Source organism: Marmota marmota, unplaced genomic scaffold, assembly GCF_001458135.2.
Source record: "Marmota marmota marmota unplaced genomic scaffold, marMar, whole genome shotgun sequence".
In the NCBI taxonomy this organism is placed as follows: Eukaryota; Metazoa; Chordata; class Mammalia; order Rodentia; family Sciuridae; genus Marmota; species Marmota marmota.
In genome coordinates, this window is record NW_026000240.1 from 6,406,554 (window position 1) to 6,426,274 (window position 19,721).

A 19,721-nucleotide genomic window follows, 5' to 3' on the forward strand; every position below is an offset into this window, starting at 1 on the left:
CCATTTATTATTGTTTGTATTCTTGATAGCTGCCACCTAGCTGGAGTGAGTTGAAATCTCAGTCTAGTTTGGTTTGCATTTCCATAAATGCTAATGATGTTGAATACTTTTTCATATATTTGTTGGCCATTTATATTTCTTCTTTCAAACAGTGTTAATTTTCCCATTTATTAATTAGGTTATTTGTTGGTTTTGGGGTTAAGTTTTCTGACTTATTATATAGTCTGGATATTAATCCTGTATCAGAAGAGTAGCTAGAAAAGATTTTCTTCCATTCTTTAGGTTCTTTCTTCTTTCTTCACATTTTTTTTTTTTGTTTTCTTTGCTGTGTGCAGAAGCTTTTTAACTTGGTGCCATCCCACTCATTAACTTGGCCTTATTTCCTGAGTTTTAGGGGTACTATTGATAAAATTGTTGCTTATGCCTACATGTTAGAGGGCTGACTCTGTTTTCCTCTAGGAATTGCATAGTTTCTGGTTGCATTCCTAGGTCTTTGATCTACTTAAGTTGACTTTTGGACAGGGTGAGAGATAAGGATCTAATCCCATGGCAGCAGATGTCCAGCAAGATGTCCAGCAAGTTCATTTATTATGGAAATGAATACAACTGATATTGAGCTCGGTTAGGGTGCATCCTCCAATCATACACAAGTGTCGGGGACTAGAAGGAAATTCTCCTTCAAAGATTAGCCTGACAGCCCCCTGGGAGACATCCTGCCTGGGAGGCATCCTGCAGCTACCTATCTCCCTGGAACATCCTGCGGTTATCAGGATCATCAGACATCTTGCACCTGGCAGTTTTACCACCCACATCCAGCAATTGTTGATTAGAGAGCTTCCCCATCCCCAGCATATAAATACCCCTGTGTGAACAATAAAAGTTTGCAGCTTGATCAGAATTTTTGTCTTGCTGTCACCTTTCATGTCTCTTGTCCCTTCATTCCTCCCCATCTAGGTTCGCTGCCCACGTTGATGTGTCCTGCCGGACGGGACACACAAGCAAAGCAGATTATACAACATCTAGAAGCCAACAATCATAAATATTGTTATGTGGTGGAAGGCAGATTAGTAGGGTCTTTGTCCCTATGAAAGGGGCCTTATCACTGAGGATGTGGTTTCTCAAACGGCTGGATCCTGCAGGTGTTCCTGTCAAGCCTGTATGAGCATAGGTTTTTCAAGCACTCTGAGTTGCTAGTAGCTGCTAGCTGCAAACCGAGAGTGACGCCTACATTGCATTACACTTAATGATTTGTGTATGCTAAACCATCCCTTCCCCCTGGGATAAAACCAAGTTGGTCATGATGTACAATCTTAATATGTTAATATGTTGTTGAACATGATCTAACATTTTGTCAAAGATTTTTACATCTTAGTTCATCAAGGATATTGGTCTGTAGTTTTTTTTTTTTTCCTTAATGTGTCCTTACCTAGTTTTGATATGAATGGGACAGTAGTTTCATAGAATGAATTTGGAAGTGTTTAATCCCTTTCTATTTCATGAAATAATTTAAGGATCATTGGCATTAGTTTTCCTTTTAAAGTCTGGTAGAAATTAGCGAAGAATTCATCTGGTCCTGAACTTTTCTTTGTTTGAAGGCTTTTAATCACTGCATCTATCTCATTGCTAGTTATTGGTCTGTTTTAGTTTTCTGTGTCCTCTTGATTCAATTTTGGCATGTCATCTGTGTCTAGAAATGTATCCATTTTTTCCAGATTTCCAATTTATTGAAGTGTAAGTTTTCAAAATAGTCCCTAATGCTCCTCTGGATTTCTGTAAAATCTGTGGTGCTTTCTCTTTTTTTATCTTTAATTTTATTAATTTGAGTCTTCTCTTTTTCTTTTGGTTAGTATGGTTAAGTGCTTGTTAATCTTATATTTTCAAAGAACCACTGTTTCAAGGATCCCTTGTATTTTCTTTTTAGTCTCAATTTCAACAATATTGTTTTTGATTTTAAATTATTTCCTTCCTTCTACTGGTTTTAGAATTGGTTTGTTCTTGTTTTTCAAGGGCCCTAAGATGCATCATTGTTTATTTGGCATGCATAGCTATAAACTTTATTTTTAGAACCGCCTTTATAGTGTCCCAGAGGTTCTGATATGTTGTATCATTATTTTTGTTTGATTCTAAGAATTATTTTTGGAGGGGGTACAGGGTATTGAACTAAGGGGCACTCAACCATTGAGCCACATCTCCAGCCCTATTTTGTATTTTATTTAGAGACAAGGTTTCACTGATGCTTACCACTTTGATTTTTGCTGAGGCTGGCTTTGAACTTAAGATCCTCCTGTCTCAGCCTTCCAAGCTGCTGGGATTATAGGCATGTGCAACTGCACCTGGCTGACTCTAACAATTTTTAAAATTTTTTCTTTGACTTTTCTATCACCCATTCATTAATCAAACATGTATTTTTCAACCTCTGTGTGTTTATATAGTTTCTGTAGTTTTTCATGTTTATTTTTCATTTCATTCCATTATGATCTGATAAGATGCAGGGAATTATATTATTTTTTTTATTTGCTGGAGTTGCTCTGTGGCCTAAAATATGATCTATTCTGGAGATGGTTCTATTAGCTGCTGAAAGTATATTTGGCTGTTGTTGGATGAAATTTATATTTTTAAAAAAAATTTTTTTTAGTTGTAGCTGGACACAATAACTCTATTTTGTTTATTTAACTTGTTTACGTGGTGCTGAGAATCGAACCCAGTGCCTCACACATGCTAGGCAAGCTCTCTACCACTGAACCACAACCCTAGCCCCTAGATGAAATATTTTATAGATGTATGTTAAGTTCCTTTCATTTACTTTTTTCAGGTCCAATGAGTTTTTACTGAGTCTATGTCTGGATGATCTAACTATTCATGAGTGAGATGTGTTGAAACCATCTAGTAATATTACACTGGAGTCTGAGTCTTTAATTTGAGTATTGTCTGTTTTATGTAATTAGGTGCACAAATATTTGGAGCATAAATATTTACTATCATTATATATTCTTGTCAAATAATTCCCTTTACCAGTATGAAGTGAACTTTTTTGTCTCTTTGGATTAATTTTGGATTAAAGTCTACTTTGTTAGATATGACAGTAGCTACTCCAGCTTGTTTTGGGACTCCATTTTCATGGTTTATCAGTCTATCCTTTCTTGTAAAGAACGTATAGTTGAGTCTTGTTTTTTAATCCATTCTAGCAGTCTCTTTCAGAGAGTTGAGACCATTGAAGTGTTGAGACCATTTACATTCAATGTTATTATAGAAAGATGTTTATTAATTTCTGCCATTTTCATTTATTTAAAATGTTTAATTTGATACTGTTTCTCATTTTTAAGCTACTTTTCAAATGAGATTTGTTAACTTGAGAGCTCTGAGGCTGGGTTTTGATTTCTCCTGTGTAGAATACTTCTGTAAGTATTTTCTATAGTGTGAAATTAATAGTCAGGAATTCTTTTAGTTTCTGCTTATCTTGGAGGGTTTTTATTTCTTAGATTCTGAAAGATATCTTTGCTGGACATAGCAATATTGGATGATGGTTATTTTCCTTCAGGACTTAGAACACATCATTTCAAGCCCTCCTGGATTTTGGAATTTGTGCTGATACATTGGAAGTAATTCTGATTGGCTTGACTCTAAATGTGACCTTTTTCTCTTGAAGCTTTTAAAATTTTTACCCTTGTTCTGTATGTCAGGCATTTCAATCATAATGTGTCATGGAGAGGTTCTTTTTTGATACTGTCTATTTGGGTTCTGAATGCTTCCTGTTTCTGGATGTCCATCTCAAGAATCCAATTATTTTCACCCCAAATTTAAGGAATATCAGACAGGAAAGGCTCAGATATAAAATTTAAACCATAGAAATTTATTAAATTCATTACAAATCATTAATTTCACAATTGGAGACAGCAGTGAGAAAAAAATAGTACATTGAACTTAAGACTCTAGAAATCTTTTTTTTTTTTTTTTGATAGTGCTAGGGATTGAACCCAGGGCTTTGTGCATGCAAGACCAGCACTCTACCAACTGAGTTATATCCCCTCCCTTAAGACTCTAGAAATCTTGAATTCCAACTTGTTAACTAATAACACCTGGGCAAGTTAACAACCTCTGACTCTGTTTCCTCATTTATCAAACTTTATAAAAATTTTCTTTAAACAAAGACAACACATGAAAATGCTAGTATTCAATAAAAAGTTAAAAATTATGAATTGAATTTAATTTCCTTTATCATAAAAAGTTAAGGCATATTTTCCTATCACACTAGTTTTTATTCTTAATACAAAATAAATTATCACATGCCTTAAAAATGTTATATTTATAGCTAAAAATTTCCTTAGTCATCACTGTCACTTTCTGATTCACTCAGCTGCAAATCATTTCCTAAAATGAAAGAGAAATAACAAAATTTTAGTAACTAAATATTTAAATTAATTAGTAGTAATTAATTAAATATGAATATTTACTTATTTTTCATAACATAAATATTATGCAAAATGTAACACCACAAGTGATTCTATTTAGATAGCTTTTTTGTCATTTATAATCATATTATTTATCTTGTAAATAACTCAAGTAATATTGCCTAAAAAGAAAAAAGTATTACCATCAAACTTTTGTCATAGCTTTAGCACCACTGGCATCTGCTTTAGTCTTCTTTCACATACCAACATTACTTTTCTTTTTTAATACCACTGACTTATTACATGTGGTTTAGATCAGATCATCATTTTGGAGAGTTAAAAAAATGTTATATAATTTTTTACTTAAAATGCAAAGTCATTAAAGAATACATTTCAAGAATATGTCATCATTGATTATTTTTGTAACTCATCTTTGATTTAGTCATGGGGCTTACATTTCAGTGGAGGACAGACAGTAAACAAATGAACAAACATGTAACATAATGGCCAGTATGAATAACGCTATGAAAAAATAAAGATGAGTATGGAGATAGTGGTGGAAGGTGTTTTAGACAGGGTAGCTAGAAAATATTAATTTAGAGAGAAAGTCATAAAATATGAGGGTGGGGAGATGCAGATGTCCAAACTAAGGGAACAGCAAGCAGAAAAGTCCCAAGGAGGGAGTATGCTTGTTGTGTTCTTTGACTTGCAAGAAGTCACTGTGGCTAGAGTGGAATGAATGAGGAAGAGAATGGTGGGAAATGAGGTCAGAAAGATATCCAGAAGGTCAAGGTAAAAACTTTGAATTTTGTTTGAAACATAATGAGGATTCATGTGAAAATTTTAAGCAGGCAGATGATGAATGAGAGCTGTACATCCATGAATACACTACAATGGAGAGGAAGAAACACAGAGGGAGGGAGAGGAGTTGAGTCTATTGCAGTTTCTCACATAAGAAAAAATAGCTTTGAAGTGTCTGGAGCTTGTCCTTTCATCCTTGATGTTTACTACTGTGGATTTACTATTGCGTTGGGTTCTATATTTATTCGTATTTTTCCGGCTTATTAGCTGAAATAGATTCATAACTTCCTTCAATTTTGGAAAATTCTCAGAATTGAGTTTTCATTCTATTCTTTTCATTCTTTCTGGAATTCCCATTGCACAGTGTTTAACTTTCTGTTATCTTCCTTATCTCTAAACTGCTCTCTCACTGTATATTTCTATCTTGTATCGTGTTCTGGGATAGTTCCTTAATCTTATCTTCTATTTCAATAATTCATTCTTTAACTGTGTCCAGCCTACAGTTTTTCCCATTTATTGATTTTTTAAAAAATTTCAATGACCAACCTTTCTGTTTTTACTTTTTTGTGGTGCTGGTGATAATGCTCTACTACTGAGATATATCCCCAGTCTTTGAATCTTTTAAACAATCTATTGAATTTTGATTCATTTCTGCTTGACTTTGTTGAATAATATGGCTTTTAAAGTTATATCTTTGTGCATCTTTTGAACATTTTTAGCATACTTCTTTAAATGTCTTTGTCTTAAACTGTTCTATAACAAATTTTCATTTGCAAAGAATTCATGTTCCAATTGTTAATTTTGTTAGCTTTCTAAGCATTAGATTTTTTCTTATGTTTTAGAATTATGTTTGCTCGTTTACTAACCAAAGAGTATCCCCACCTGTACCAATACCTTGCATCCTCTCATCCTCTCCAAAATACTGTAACTTCAAATATAAGCAAGACTCAGGTTCCCTAAATCATTTCAAGCACTTTTAATCCTTCCCTGAAGCTCCTTACCATTACCAACTCCTTTTAAACTCAGGAGCCAATGAGTAGGGCTTCAGCCTGACCAAGCCTGCAGTTTTATGTTTGTATTCTAGTTCCTGTCTATGGACATGTTTATTTTATGTTTGATCCTGGTCATGCCTGGCTTTTATCTTTTAATATTCTATCCATTGTTACAGTATTTGGCACAAAGACAATTTTTAAAATATAAATTAGGGGCTGGGGATGTGGCTCAAGTGGTAGCATGCTGGCCTGGCATGCTCGAGGCACTGAGTTCGTTCCTCAGCACCACATAAAAATAAAATAAAGATATTGTGTCCACCTAAAACAAAAAAATAAATATTTAAAAAAAAAATAAAAAAATAAAATAAAATATAAATTCACTGTGCCATGCAGTACGAGAAAACTATCCTACAGTTTTTAAAAAAATTTCTAAGAGATAAACGCTCCTGAACTCCAAAATTCTATAAGACAATGTGACCTTCATTTCCGAGGAGGAAACTGAAGCTTCAGAAAAGTTAAATGAATTATTATTGATTAAATAATTAGTAAGTGATAAACAGGAATATAATACATATATTCTGATTGAGCACTCAGCTCCTCTAGGACCCAGTAATTTCTCAGAAAAATTTCCTAATGTCCACTCAGCTTCTCATTCAGTCCAACCAACCTGAGTTTTCTCAGTGCTCCCTTAGCCACTTAAATTGAATGGTCCAATTTTAACTCACAAGTCAGGAATAATACTGAGTAACTGGAGGTTCAAAATATCTTTTCTGGTCCCCAATTAACTCAAAGTTTACTCTCTCTACCACTCAGTCTTGGTTCCTCCCTTCGTTAGTTCAGTTATTGGGCTAGTTAATTTTTTCAAGATGCTTACCTTTTTTCATCAGAATTAGCAGTCAGTTCAGTTTTAAATAAATAGAAAGTTCCTTTCCCCAGGGAATACCAACCTGCATGCCTTGATTAAAAAGTATTTACTGAGCATATACTATGTATCAAATACTATGCTAGGTGCTAGTATTCTATGATGAGCAAAACAAAACAAGATCCCTGTCATTATGGAGATTCTACTCCAGAGAAAGACAATCACACAAATAAATGTTAATTTACAATTGTTACAACTGTTATAAAAAAATATATCTGGGCTTTGGCTCAGTGATAGGGCACTTGCCTGGCATGTGTGAGGCACTGGGTTGAATTCTCAGCACCACATATAAATAAATAAAATAAAGGTCTATCAACAACTAAAAAAATATTTTAAAAAAGATGTATCTGATATCTTATGGAGCTATACAAAATATTATCAGACTATCAGAAGAGGATGGAAGACTTTTTTGAGAAAGTAAACATTGAATTGTAATCTAAAGAAGAACATTTAAACCACATGAAAAGAAGAAAGGTTACTGGTTGTATGAAAAGCATTTATAGGGGCACTGAGAGGAGTAAAAGTATTTGAGTACAGTAATAAAAAGAAGGCAAGAAAAGAAAGAAATAAAACCATTATGTTAAAATATTCTGTCTCTATTTTCAAAGAAATCGTGTTATTGAAAAGTTTAAAGCAGTTTAAATTGTATTTAAGTTGTGAAAAGATCAATATAGCTATAATGTATATAATGGATCAAAAATGGCTTTGCGTAGGTAAGGGGTGAATCAGTTAAGAAATAATTATAGTAGTTAAAGCAAGAAAAAAATGAAAGTTGAACTAGAATGGTAGTGGCAGAGATGGAAGAGAAGTAGATAAATTTGAAAAATATTTGTGAGGCAAGTTCAAAAGGACTTGGTGAAGGATTAGCTACACTGTAAAGAGACCCAGAAACTCAACCCTTGAATGTAATCAGGCTTCTGTTCTGCATAATTAGATGAATGCTCCCTTTCACTAAGAGGAAACAAGGTGAGCCAAGGATATGAAGTGGGTTGGGACAAATTGAGTTTGGATTGCCTTTCACTAGGAGATGCTAGAACATGTGTCTAGACCTCAGAGGTCTGGGTTAGAGATGAAAATTTGCAAGTTACCTGCATGTAGGTATTGACTAAAACAGAAACAAGAAAGAGATTATCTAGGGAAAGAGGACAGAATAAAAAGAAAAAATTACTCTGGAGTAAGCCTTGAGGAACTCCAATTAAAATGACTGAATAGAAGTTTATAAACCTGCAAAGGAGAAAGAAAAGTATCTAGAGGGTATAAAAATCAAGAAAGCATTATATTACAGAGTCAAAAGAAAATGAATAATTCAATAATTCAATAAGAAGGTCATGGTTAAAGTGCTGAATACATAAAATAGAAGTCTTCCTTTTTACCTAAAACTTAGATCACAATCCATATGGCTCCACCGTGAATTCCTACTTTTCTAATTGCTCATGTTTACATATACTTACGTAAAGTATTCATTAGAAGGCCACTGTTGTCATGAAATCTATTATGACTAGTATCTACATCAGAAGTTCTGTACTGTGGTATGGCAGACATGGTAGGATGTCCTGAGATATATTTCCCTGGATCAGAAGGAGAGGTTTTGCCTCTTTCATCTTCTGAGTCATTAGAACTATCCTCACTACTTGAAGATGAAGAACTTTCAGAATCTGATGAACTCTCACAACTGCTCATCTGGTCCATTAGACTAGCTTCTGCTTTCAGTTCTGAAAATAAAAAAGAAATAAATAAATAGGTTAAACAAATAATACTGAATATAATAAGATTAGAATGTACTGGTTTCTGAGAAACCATTGATGATGAATCAATAAAGCCAAACATACATCATCTAAAGCTGAGCACAGTGGCACCCACCTGTAATCCCAGAGGCTTGGGAGACTGAAGCAAGAGGACAAATTCAAAGCTAGCCTCAGCAACTTAGCAAGACCCCAAGCAACTCAGTGAGACCTGTTCCTAAAGAAAATATTAAAAAGGGCTGGAGATGTGGCTTAGTGATTAAGTTCAACCCCTGACCAAAAAAAATAAGTAAATACAAATAATTAAATAAATAAATAAAGGATGCATTAAAAAAAAAAAAACCTCTTCTATGATTGCCATACTTCAGGCGATTATGAGAATTTAAAGACATATACAATGACTATATCTAAATTCTACATTTATTTATACCACTGTATTTAAATATTCAGGTAACTAAAATAATGTGAAAATTAAGACTATAAAAATTAATACCTATTTTGGCAGAAATTATCTTCCATTTTTTTTCTTATTCTCTTATATATAATGCAATGTGATACATGCCAATGAATTTCCTCATTCTTCTCTATTGTTATAATATTCCTTTATATAAATAAGTTATTCTTTTCTATAAATGGATGTGTTTTTTTCCAGTTTTTAGCATTATGAATGAAGCTGTTATGAAAATTTTTCTATAATTATTTTTGTGAATCTATGCATTGACTTCTCTTGAGCAGAAAGTGAGGAGAGCTGAGTGGCTCTCCTCTACTTCATCCATCCACCATGAAGTTCTGTTTCATCTCAGGCCCAAAGTCATGGAGTTGGCCGATCATGGACTGAACTTCTGAAACTATCAGCCTCAATCTTTTTGTCTTCAAAGTTGTTCTTGTCAAAAATTTTGGTCATATGATTAAGGGCCTGGTTCTGCACCTGAGGCAGCATTATTTTATGTAAATTTATTTATTTATTTATTTATGACAGCAGAATGCATTACAATCCATATTACATATATAGAGCACAAATTTTCATATCTCTGGTTGTATACAAAGTATATTCACACCAATTCATGTCTTCATACATGTACTTTGGATAGTAATGATCATCACATTCCACCATCATTAATTACTCTATGCCCCCTCCTTTCCCTTCAATCTCTCTGCCCTACCTAGAGTTAGTCTATTCCTCCCATGCTCCCGCTCCCTATCCCACTATAAATCAGCCTCCTTATATCAAAGAAAATATTTGGCATTTGGATTTTTGGGATTGGCTAACTTTACTTAGCATTATCTTCTCTAACTCTATCCATTTACCTGCAAATGCCATGATTTTATTCTCTTTTATTGCTGAGTAATATCCATTGTGTATATATGCTACATTTTTTTTTATACATTCATCTATTGAAGTGCATCTAGGTTGGTTCCACAGTTTAGCTATTGTGAATTGTGCTGCTATAAACATTGATGTGGCTGTGTCCCTGTAGTATGCTGTTTTTAAGTCCTTTGGGTATAGACCAAGGAGAGGGATAGCTGGGTCAAATAGTGGTTCCATTCCAAGTTTTCCAAGAAATCTCCATACTGCTTTCCATATTGGCTGCACCAATTTGCAGTCCCACAAGCAGTGTATGAGTGTACCTTTTCCCCCAATTATTGTTGTCTTCATTATACTTGCCATTCTGACTAGAGTGAGATGAAATCAGAGTGGTTTTGATTTGCATTTCTCTAATTGCTAGTGATGATGAACATTTTTTCATGTATTTGTTGACTGATGGTACATCATCTCTGATAAGTGTCTCTTCAGGTCCTTGGCCCATATATTGATTGGGTGTTTTTTTTTGTGTGTGTGTGTTTAGCTTTTTGAGTTCTATATATACCCTAGTGATTAGTGCTTTATCTGATGTGTGAGGGATAAAAATTTGCTCCCAAGATGTAGGCTCTCTATTCACCTCACAGATTGTTTCTTTGGCTGAGAAGAAGCTTAGTTTGAGTCCATCCGATTTATTGATTCTTGATTTTCATTCTTGTACCAAAGAAGTCTTATTAAGGAAGCTGGGGCCTAATTCCACATGATGGAGATTAGTGCCTACTTTTTCTTCTATTAGACACAGGGTCTCTGGTTGTATTCCTAAGTCCTTGATCCATTTTGAGTTGAGTTTTGTGCTTGGTGAGAGATAGGGGTTTAATTTCATTTTGTTGCATATAGATTTCCAGTTTTCCCAACAAATGTCTACCATTGTTGAAGAGGCTATCTTTTCTCCAATGCATGTTCTTGGCACCTTTGTATAATATAATTGTAGTTTTGTGGGTTAGTCTCTGTGTCCTCTATTCTGTACCATTGGTCTAGCCAGTCTGTTTTGGTGCCAATACATGCTGTTTTTGTTACTATTGCTCTGTAGTATAGTTTAAGGTCTGGTATAGTGATGCCACCTGCTTCATTCTTCTGCTAAGGATTGCTTTAAGTATTCTGGGTCTCTCATTTTTCCAGATGAATTTCATGATTGCTTTTTCTATTTCTATGAGGAATCTCATTGGAATTTTGATTGGAATTGCATTAAATCTATATAGTGCTTTTGGAAGTATGGTCATTTTGATAATATTAATTCTGCCTATCCAAGAGCAAGGTAGATATTTCCATCTTCTGAGATCTTCTTTGATTTCTTTCTTTAGGGTTCTGTAATTTTCATTATATAGATCTCTTTCGTTGATTCCCAAGTATTTTATTTTATTTTTTAGGCTATTAAGAATGGGTAGTTTTCCTCATTTCCCTTTCTGAGGATTTGTCACTGATATACAAAAATGCCTTTGATTTATAGGTGTTGATTTTATATCCTGCTACTTTGCTGAATTCATTTACTAGTTCTAGGAGTTTTCTGGTGGAACTTTTAGAGTCTTCCAGGAATAGAATCATATAATCAGCAAATAATGCCAACTTGAGTTCTTCTTTTCCTATATGTATCCCTTTAATTTCTTTCGTCTGTCTAATTGCTCTGGCCAGTGTTTCAAGAACTTTGTTAAATAGAAGTGATGAAAGAGGGCATCCCTGTCTTGGTCCAGTTTTTAGAGGGAATGCCTTCAGTTTTTCTCCATTTAGAATAATGTTGGCCTGAGGCTTAGCATAGATAGCTTTTATGATGTTGAGATATGTTCCTGTTATACCAAGTTTTTCTAGTGTTTTGAACATAAAGGTGTGCTGTATTTTGTCAAATGCTTTTTCTGCATCTATTGAGATGATCATATAATTCTTATCTTTAAGTCTACTGATGGTGATGAATTACATTTACTGATTTCCATATGTTGAACCAACCTTGCATCCCTGGGATGAATCTCACTTGATCATGGTGCACAATCTTTTTTATATGTTTTTGTATTTGATTTGCCAGAATTTTATTGAGAATCCATGGTGGCATTTAAAAAAAATAAAATTTGTAGTTGTAGATGGACAGATGCCTTTATTTTATTTGTTTATTTTTGTGTGGTGCTGAGGATCAACCCCAGTGCCTCATGCATGCTAGGCAAGTGCTCTGGCACCGAGCTCTAGCCCCAGCCTACCGATGGCAGCATTTTGAGGTAGGGAAGCTTTATGAGGCAGGGCCTAGTTGGATGTCTTCCGATCACTGGGGTAAACTGTTTGCTCTGCCATGCACTCCTTGCCATTACCATCTGACACCCCAATCAGAGGCCTAAAAGCATGGACCTACCCGATCGTGGATTAAAATTTTTTACACTGTGAGCCAAAATAAACCTTTTGATTTTATAAGTTGATTATCCTAGGTATTTGTTACAATAATGGAAAGCTAACATAAGAGGAAACATAAATAAACTAATTTTATGAGGTTGAGCATTTTTATTTTGGGGATGCTTTTTAATTGCTAATACAAGTTCTTTAATGCTGTATTAATCAGCTTTACGTTTCTGTGACCATAATACCTGTTAAGAACAACTTAGAGGGGAAACATTTATTTGGGGCTCACAGTTTCAGAGGTTGAGTTCATGGTCTGCTCAATCCACTGTTCTGGGCCTGAGGTGACACAGAACATCATGGTAGAAGGATGTAGTAGAGGAAAGCTGCTCAGCTCATGGCAGCCAGGAAGGAGAAAGAAAAGAGTTGTGTAAAGCCAGGGAGAAGACACATAATTCCCAAGAGCATGTCCCCAGTGACCTACTTCCTCTAACCAAATACCTTCTGCCTACTGTTACCACTTAGTAATCCATTCAAATTATTAATCTATCAAATGGATTAGTCCACCGATTAGTTAGGTGGCAGCTCTCATAAACTCATCCTTTCACCTCTAAATGTTGCTACACGAAAACCTATGAGCTTTTGGGGGTCACCTTATATCCAAATCATAACAAGTATTTATAGGAGTAGATTGTCTACTTCATCTTGGCTGAGTTTTGCAGTTTTTAACTTTTTAGAAATTGGTCTATTTCTTCTAAATTGTTATATTTCTGAGTATAAAGTTTTAATATTCCTTTATAACCCTTTGAATAGCTATTGCATTCTGTAATGAACTCATTACTGGTTATAGAAATATATATTGTATTTCTGAGGCTGGTAAATTGCGTTTTGTTTTTATTTTATCTCTTATTAGAGATTTATCAACAGCATTAATTTTTTGATGAGCTGCTCTTATCTCACTGATTTTTTTCTATAATTTTTAGGTTGTTAATTTCATTGATTTTCACTTATCATTTTTATTATTTGCTTCTTTATGCTTCTTTGGGTTTAACTACTTCTCCTATTCTAGTTTTCTTGAGGTAGGAACTCAAATTATCATAACACCTTTATTCTTTTCTAATGTAAGCATTTGGTGCCACAAATTCCTCCCTCAGCACTGCTATACTGTATCCCACATATTTTGGCATGCTGTATTTATACATTTAGCTATAAATATTTCTGAACTTTTATTCTTCTTCTTTAATTCATAAATCATTTAGAAGTATGCTAATTTCCAAATGTTCATAGACATTTTTCCTATTGTGTGTTATTGATTTTTAGTTTAATTCCCTCATAGTCAAGGGACACAGTGTGTATGATTTTGTTTTTCATAAATGTATTGAGGTTTGTTTTATGACTCAGGATATGAAATATCTTGGTGAACACTTAATGGGCACGTGAAAAAAAAGGTGCATTCTGTTGTTGTGCATACTGTTGTATATATACGTATGTGTGTTAGTCAGATCCTGTAGGTTGATTGTGTTGTTCATATTTTCTATATATCTTTATTGATTTCTTATCTAGTAGTTCTATTATTGACAGTTGCTGATAGTAGAGTGAAGACGTAACTCAAGCATAACTGAATTTTTATATTTCTCCTTTCAACTCTATCAGTTATGTTTTTGATGGACAGAATGCCTTTATTTTATTTGTTTACTCTTATGTGGTGCTAAGGATCAAACACAGTGCCTCACCATGCTAGGCAAGTGCTCTGCCAATGAGCTACAGCCACAGCCCTAACTCTGTCAGTTTCTACCTCATAATTTTACAGTTCTTTTGCTGGATATAAAACACATTTCTCTTTTTAGTGGATTAATTTTTTAATTGTTATTAATATACTTATTTGTAGTAATTTGTTTTGCTCTTGTCTACATACACTTCTTAAAATTAATGTTTACATGGTACATTTTTTCATTCTTTTACTTTCAAACTACTTATTCCATTTTTTCTCTTTAAAAAGCACACAGCTGTATGTTTTTTATAGGCTGCCAATTTTTTCTTTTCAACTGGCTTACTTATTCATATTTCAAGTAATTATTGATATGTCAAGGCTTAAATTTTATTATTTATTATTTGTATTTGTCATTTTATTATTTATTATTTGTATTTCCTCTGTATTTCATTCCTCTGTGTGTCTTCCACTTCTATAGGTTACTTGAATTATTTTAGAATTTATTTTATTTCCATATTAATTTATTTATAGAGTTTTAGAAGATGTCACTGTATATTTTTTTCTTAGCAATTGGTTTGGTTTCCATTATACATACATGTCCTGCCAATGTTTTACCGTTTTGAGTAAAATGTGGAAACATCACGTCCATTTTAGGTCCCCCTTTTTTCCCCTCTTAAATATCATTGTTATAAGTAACAGAAGCTATTATAATTTTTATTTTAATTGTCATATATAATTTAGAAATCATGTGGAAACCATAATCTACTGCACTTTATCTTTCTATTGTTCTTTTTCCCTTCCTGATTCCTTTTTTAATCAATTCTTTTCTGCTTGAAAAACTTTCTCTGATCAATATTTAACAGTAGTCTCCTAGCAGCAAATTCTTTCAGTTTTCCTTTTTGAGGAAGGCTATTTACCCTTTACCAATAAAGAAGCATTTTGGTAGAAAAAACTCATGGTTGACATTTCTTTTCTTTTTGCACTTGAAAAATATTATGTCATTTTCTTTTGATCATCTGGATTTGTTGGGAAATCTGATATTTGTATGGTGTTCTTTTACAGATAATGTGTTATCTCACTCTTGCTTTCAGAACTTTTCCCTTTGTCTTTATTTTCCATAGGTTTAATTATGATGTTTCTTGCATGTATTTTTTTAGTTTATTCTATTTAGGGTTTGTTCAGCTTCCTGCATCTATGGATTATGTTTTCCATGAGCAGTTTACAGGCATTATTTCTTTGAAAACTTTTCTAGTCCTACTCTCTGTCTCCTCTGAGACTCCAGTACCATTTTATCATTCTTTCACAGATCCTTGGGGCTCTGCTCATTTTGTTTCAATCTATTTGTTATAATTTTGTGTAAATTCTATAAATCCTTAAGTTCACTGATTTTATTCACTCTCTAGTAATTGTGCCTATCTAGTGAAATTTTTATTGTTATTGTTGTGATTGTATTGTTAATTCTATAATTTTCATTTGAATCTTGTTAAATACTTCTATTTATTTTACATGACTATTTTTTCATTTGCTTCAAGAGAATGTGTAATTAGGCTGTATTTGTGACCGCTGTTCTAAGATCATTATCAGATAACTGTAACATCCAATACATTTTGGTGTTGATTTTTGTTAACTCTCTTATTCAATTACTGATTTTCCTGATTTATGAGAGATAATTTTCTATTTTGGTGATTATGTTAGAGAAGATCTATTTAAACCCTTTATTTTAATAGGTAGTCACCCTATTTAGGTTTAGCATGCAGATCCTTGCCTATATTTTAGAGATGTTGTTTAATAATTTTCCCACAGCTAGAGTTCCCACTGGTCCCTGCTGAAGAACTTGAAGGGAAGAAGAAACTTTATCAGGCAATGGGGAAAGGGAGTTTGGCCTGACAGAATGAAGACTGTTTCCTGAACCAGGTAAATTCTTTTTTTTTTCCCTTTTTGGTGGTTGGCTCTCCTGCTTATATATCATGAGTGCTTCCAAAATGGATTTGGAAAGAGAACAGAAAGTGATTCACAGTGAGGTGCTAGTTATGGTAGAATCACTCTTGTCAACGCCACACAGTCTCAATATGTCTTTCCATAGGAGAGAGGAATATGAGGGGCAAAGACAGGGTTTGGGAGGTAGAGAAGGAATAACAATATTCCCAGGCTGAGTGTCTGTCATAGTGGGATTCCACTTAAATATGCTTTTTGGTCATAGAGAGTCTCTGATGTGGCAGGGAACCTTAAGTCAGGAATAGGAGAGCACTTCCAGAACTGCAACCACTCACTGTGGCATTATTCTCTTTGCTGGTACCCCTAGCTGTGTGGTCTCTGGATGGAGGAAGGGAATCCTGGGCCCTATCTTGTTTTTTAAGCTCAAATTCCATATAACTTAGAGACATGAGAGCAAAAATTAGGGAACAAAATCCTAGTACAACTACTAGACATAAATTTGAGAGGACGGTTCAACCATCATAGCAATACTCAGTTGCACAGAAAGGTCAAGAGTATATTTAATAGGATACAGTCTAAGGAACATGCTATACAAATATCTCAAGGTAAATGGTGCTCATTCTTACATAAAATTAGAACAAGAAAACTATGTCAACCTCTACAACTCTTTTCCCTGAGTTATGCTGCAATCAATACATAAGGTCTTTGCTACAAAAGTGCCACATGAAGGAACCACTTGTATTGGGAAATTACTGTTGAGGACATTATGTAGTTTAATGCTTTCTAGAATAGTTCCATACAATAAATTCCTTTTAGGATTTAGTAGCAAGAAAGAGTATGATTCTTTGGAACTGGTCTCATGTAATGTAAAATAAGCTATTTGTGTCTTCATTTTTGTCTTGATAGCCAAGAAGCTCAGAGCTAAATTTAATATCTTAATAATTAGCAAGTTTGTTTTAATGTTCTCTTCAATCTACTGATTTTCTATTCCAGTTTTGTACTGTATACATGTATAGAATGACACCATGATGCAAATCCATTTTGGAAGCACTCATGATATAAAAATAAAACAAAGATCTTTTGTAACAACAAGGATTCTTTCTTTACATCTATTAGTTTAGGGCTACTAATCCATTAGGGAATGAATACTGTACTGGACTTAGAAAAGGGAATTAGAATTGGACAGCTACACATAAATTATGAAGGTAAACTGTAGAAGCAAATATACTTTGGTGGCTGGGGTCTCACTGTTGCCACAATTACTGTAACATCAACATTCTCACCGAAGCTTGGAAAAAAGGAGGTTTAAATTCTCTTACTTCCAAAAGGACTATATCTTCCTACAAATGCCTTCCTACTGAGAAGTACACAGCAATTCAGAAAACTTGCCTGCTGCTTCTGTTTACTACATCTCCTCATTTCCCTGTTGATCTGGTGGCATCTTAGACATCTACAGCCTGGCTATACATAAAGAACCTTGACAAGAAGATGCTGTAAATAATTGAATATGAATCATCACAGCTGCCAAAAAAGAAGAAAACTATAGTTACACACATATAAACAGCCATTCTTTTTGCCCTAAATAATAATAAAAAGATACAAATTCTTTTAAATGTACATAGTCTAATGTATATACTATCCTAGATCATAAGCTACATATTTGCCCCAGAAAAATGCATAATTACAAAAAATACTTTGCTCTCATAAAAGGCTTATAGTTAGTCCCACTGTTAATTTAAATGAAAATTTTTACTTAATATTTCTTAATTATATCATATAAAGGGAAACTATGTATATTTAAATTTTACCTCTTTCAATATCATCCATTAGAGATGTTGGGGACATCTTATCTTCAGATGGAGAATGTTTTACAAGATTGGGAATGCTTGTTGAATTCTGCATTTGCTGATGCTGTTCTATACGATGCTGAATTTTACTGCTTCCTTCAACTCTGCAATTAAGAATATCAATGATCAAAACAGGTGTATAAGAGCTGGGGATGTCGCTCAGTGGGTGGAGTGCTTCTCTACTATGTGGGAGGCTATGAGTTCAATCTCTAAGCACAGCAAAACCCCAAAACAGGTATAATAGTAATAATGTCAACTTAATGAAGTTACCAAACTTGAGCACTTCTTTTCCTCAGAAATCTTTAATATAATATTCAAGAATGAAAGTATTAGTTTAATTCATTATGTCTCAAGTATTTATCAAGTGCTTGCCATTTGCGTGGCATGCACACAGGTCTATTTAGAACAAAAACAAAATCACTGCTCAATTTTGCACATAGGACATTCACAAATTATAAAAGAAAAATATGTTTATAACAGGTTGAAAGTATTCTCTAAGTTCTAAATTTACTATTGCTATAAAACGAAATCATGCCAGCATGGTGGCACATGCCTGTAATCCCAGTGGTGCAGGAGGCTGAGAGGCTAAGCAACTCAGTGAGACCCTATCTCTAAATAAAATACAAAACAGGAGATGTGGCTCAGTATTCAAGTGTCCCTGAGATCAATCCCTGGAACAAAACAACAATAACAACAACAAAACTATATTCATTTCTACATTTTCCATTCGTAACTTAAAGATATTAGTAAAGGAGATTCATATGCTTTCCTTTTCTTTCTTTAAGAAAAGAGTACATAATAAAATTATGCTTGACCTCTGCCTCTCACATTCCCAGTCATCAAATCTTGTCAGTTTTTCCTTTACAAAGTATTTAGCACTTCACTTTCTTCTTCATTCCTGCTCTCAAAAATCCTAGTTTATACATTTTTGTTTCCCATATTATTTCATTTTACTCAGTCTCCTGATGGGATTAAGATTTCAAAACAGAACTTAAGATATGCCAGTTACTGATTACAAAGATTTTAATATGTAACAACTGACATCAAAAAAAATCTTAATTTCTTAGTTAATAGTAAAGGAATTAACCTCAACCTTACTTTTACCACCTTACCTCTAACTCACTATTGACATCACCCCTACCTTATTTTCCAATACTTATACACAGGTACAAAGAAAAAATTCTGCTCTGTTCCAGGAAGTCTGATTCATTGGCTCTGAAAAAGTAAAAAATATCCTGCCTTCAAATCTTGCTTATATCTTTGTATTCTTTCTGATCAATATAAATTAATATTTTCCCAACTTTCCTACTAGTAAGAATCAAAGAGGCTGGAAGGGATAGGTGAAGGTGAATAGATATTAATAAATAGAACTACCCAGTCTGTTTTTTGTTTTCTTTTTCATTTTTTTTTTTTTGTGTGTGTGTGTGGTTGAGCTCAGTGGTGCTTTACCTCTAAACATCATCACTGGTCCACATCCAATGTTTATAGCAGCACAATTCACAATAGTTAAAATATTTTGAGACAAGGTCTTGCTAAATTGTTCAAGGGTCTCACTAAATTGATGAGGCTAGCCTTGAACTTGTTATTCTCCTGCCTCAGCCTCTTGAGACACTGGGATTATAGATGTGTGCCACCAGACTAGGCTCCAGACTCCTTCTTTGAGCTAAGGTTGGATTAAAACTCCTCTATTTTTTTTCTTTTTTTATTTAT

The 19,721-nt window shown here is 33.8% G+C and overlaps 1 protein-coding gene across 3 annotated transcripts in view; it reads right to left on the reverse strand.

Annotated features, from left to right (window-relative positions):
- Positions 1–3,829: 3,829 nt before the first annotated feature.
- The window catches only part of Eaf2 (ELL associated factor 2), a 39,939-nt gene continuing 24,047 nt past the window's right edge, over positions 3,830–19,721 (reverse strand). For 2 of the 3 annotated variants that reach the window (XM_015486879.2, XM_048794447.1), the window contains 3 exons: positions 17,973–18,115; positions 8,555–8,815; positions 3,830–4,368 (listed from right to left, as the gene is read on the reverse strand). In XM_015486879.2, the coding sequence (XP_015342365.1) occupies positions 4,322–4,368; positions 8,555–8,815; positions 17,973–18,066 (402 nt within the window). In that variant the 5' untranslated portion in view covers positions 18,067–18,115 and the 3' untranslated portion in view covers positions 3,830–4,321. Of the gene's footprint in view, positions 4,369–8,554; positions 8,816–17,972; positions 18,116–18,826; positions 18,972–19,721 lie in introns of those variants that run through there. The other variant, XM_048794448.1, reaches the window with a different exon arrangement.